Raw genomic sequence first — 3,413 nt, 5'->3', positions numbered from 1 at the left:
TCTCTCTCTATCTGTTCAGGTACTACAAAATTGTAACTTCATCTGAGAACTACTCAACGATACTATCAAAGCTACGTGATGAAGGAGTGAACTTCGAGCCTGACAATGGCTCTGAACTGCTTCCTCTGACAACAGTTGAGGTAGTGAATTTCCGCTCTGTACTGTAACTAACCTCTGTGCCATACCCTTTCCGTCATGTCTAATACTACTTGTCGATTCTAATCTTGTTGTTGTCAACATACAGTTATCCTCTTTTAACTTGTTAAATACGTTATAGATTGCATATGCAACATAACCAAAGTTGGAAGTGGCAATTGAGATATCTATCTCAAATGAAATACACTTACATAGAGATTACTTGGGATTGTTGTTTGTTGTTGCTGCAGGTCGATGATGAGGCCATGGAATTGAACAAAGAGCTTATGCAGAAACTACTAGAACTTGATGACGTTGATGCTGTTTATATCGACCAAAAATAAAAAAGAATATACGTCACAGGAAGCTCCATTTCAAGATCGGCAAATTTGAAGCTCACACAATCTCTGAACTGGTTTTGCTGAACATATATTCTGAAGTAGGAAATGATGGTTTTGGTACACACTTACATTTTACTTAAATACCTTACAAATACCTAATAAGTTTTTTTGTTCTCAACCAAGGACTGTTTAAATATTTTAATTATAATCCTTATGACGTAGCACTAACTAATTACTGGATGTACTTTTATGTATAAACTAACTAATTAGCCTATACATCCAAATTATAGGCTTATAGCCTAATGCAAGCTGTGGAGGAACTCAGAGAAAAAGTTCACGTAGCATCATCCCCTCTACTGACTCACTACAATTTGAGTTTCAATTTTGGGATTTCGGTTTATTGAAATAATATTTAACGTAAATCTAATCGAGTGTGTATGATTTGGTACAGCATCAGTTTGGATTGAGATTTTTGTCATATACAGTCTTAGTTTTCCAAAAAATCTTTCGTTTGATATTTGTTTTTTTTTTCTTTTTTACTTTTGATTTTGTATGGATTCCACATTCATTTTTTGGGAATATATAAAAAATGAATTCACTAAATCATTGTGACTTGTGAGATACTTTAAGAAAACAAATCAGTTCCCACATAAAAGCAGTTGGATGGAGATGTTTCCTACTGTTTTACCAGAAAAAAAAGATCATAATTTAATCGTGGAATACTGTTTTTGGTTGAAAGTGATATATGGTGGATTGGTGGGAAAATGGGCGAACCCTAATATATATCCCTATATATATATATATTATATCATATGGAACAGAAGAATAATACAAAAAAATAATTTCCTAAACTTTTATTTTTAATAACTCTAGCCATCTTAAACAAAAAGAAAAAAAAAATCTATCAAACTCAAGCCGATGTGTTTGTTTCCGTTCTCCGATCACACCAAACATACGGTCTATTATAAAGATAAGTATTTTGTCATGATTCAATCTAGTTATGCTTAAATATTTAAGATCTTATGCTTTTGTCTTCTAGTATAATAGATCGATAAAATTATTGATTTGTTTACATAATTTTATTGCTTTGAATTTATCTATCATAATTTTATTGCTTTGTATTACCATCACCATATCTCCGTAGTAATTAAATATCGACATGTATAGTAGAGATTAGAGAAACACGTGTTCGTTATATAATTCATTCTCTCCTTATTTTATTTGCTTCAAATTCTATTGCTTTAAACCATAAACTTGGTTTCGTGAGGTTAATCTCTGTTTTCAATCGAGATAAGTAACCTCGTTCCTTAGAATCGATTGGCTCATATGTATCTTATTATTTGTTGAATCTAGAATTCACACAATAAATTTGTTTGAGTGGGGAACAAATTCACTTAAGAACTTTCTCTAAAATAATGGATTAAAGTTAGAAAACAAAGAGGGGTTATGATTTCTTGAAGAAGAAAATAGAGTTTTCTTAAGAAAGAACTTAAATTTTTTTGTATTAATTCCTGGATCCTTTACAATCAGAGGATATCTCTCTATTTATATGAATACATTGATTATAAAATAAGTCTATTTTCCTTAAATCTCTGATCTTCAAATATGGTAAATTTCCTCTTTTGATGATCAAGTTGGGCTTAGGGGGCAGTCTCGGAAGTCGGTCAAGTGACTTTGCCGGGCTTCTGCTTATAGGCCCGTTTAGCTAGCCCAAAAGGGGATCCCTCAGTTTAGTTAATGTGCAAAGTCTATTTAGTTTACCTTCGATTTAGATCTGTATGTCGTGGGTGCTAAATCCCACACCAACATTATTGTATATTGTTTTCAATCGACACATGCTTATAATTAAGGTTCATGCTTAATTTCGTTTTAAGGTCATCTGCTTGTTAGTAGTTATTGATAGATGATCACTTCGTTTCGTAATTATGCCCTCTTGTTTGACTCAATTTGTTTAGTCAATATTGTCATGCTTCATCCTTTAGTTCGGTTAGTTCTCTTAAACCGAAGATTATTATGTGATTTGTAAACTCGTTGATGTTTTACTGCTTTACCAGGCGCCAGGCCATGTATAAATCGTTGCATCAATTATTAATTGATTATATATGTCATCGTTCCAATTACCAATGATTTTGATCTAGTATTTAATAAACATTTCCTATTATTTTGAAGCGAAGGACTTGGTATGGACTGAGCAAATTGTTCGACAAATAATTTTCTTCACGGACTTCATCCTCGTTTCAGATCTTCTTTGACAATCTTTGGGACTAAAAGATAAGTACTCTTTTATTTGGTATAAATAGAAGAACTTAGTATTTCTTTGGAATTACTTGGATTTGAAAAAAAAAATGATATATATAAAATTTATATTTTTTTGATAAAATATATTAGATTTTATAATAAAATCTTTAGAGAAAAAAAACGTTATAAAAGAAAAAAAAAGTATATATACATATATACTATTTTATAATAAAACGTTTTCAAAAAGAAATATATGTAGATATATATATATATATAAAGAAATTATGCTTAATATGCATTTAACATTCATTTATATGATTGTTTATAATGTTTGTGATTTACTTTATTTGTCTAATCACAAATTTAAATCTAATTAAAATTAGATATAATATTATGCTGAAATATTTTAAATCATGCCTCCAACCTTCTTTGGTAAATACATTGGAAATTTAGTAACAAATTACTTAATAATAATTATTGATTATGTTTTCTTGGCATCACTTCTTTGAGGAGGTTTAAGTCTTAAGTATATGACCATAAAAATTCATTAGTTCTTTAGAATAATCTAAAGAAAGTAAATAACTAAAAGTGTATAAGAGAATATATACAAACAACTTAATTCCACTTATAACCAAGATTATAATAGAAGATAATATCATTGTTGGAAAGATATTAGAAAATACATAATTTACTTGTCAA

General features: G+C 29.7%; 1 protein-coding gene across 1 annotated transcript in view; it reads left to right on the top strand.

The window, feature by feature from the left end:
• Positions 1-704, top strand: part of LOC104752221 (probable transcriptional regulatory protein At2g25830) — a 4,375-nt gene extending 3,671 nt beyond the window's left edge. The window contains exon 6 of the mRNA XM_010419059.1: positions 387-704. Coding sequence (XP_010417361.1) covers positions 387-479 — 93 coding nt within the window. The 3' untranslated portion in view covers positions 480-704. The remainder of the gene's footprint in view (positions 1-386) is intronic.

The sequence above is a fragment of the Camelina sativa genome, chromosome 7 (genome assembly GCF_000633955.1).
Source record: "Camelina sativa cultivar DH55 chromosome 7, Cs, whole genome shotgun sequence".
Classification (NCBI taxonomy): domain Eukaryota; kingdom Viridiplantae; phylum Streptophyta; class Magnoliopsida; order Brassicales; family Brassicaceae; genus Camelina; species Camelina sativa.
This window is presented reverse-complemented; position numbering and strand designations above follow the sequence as displayed.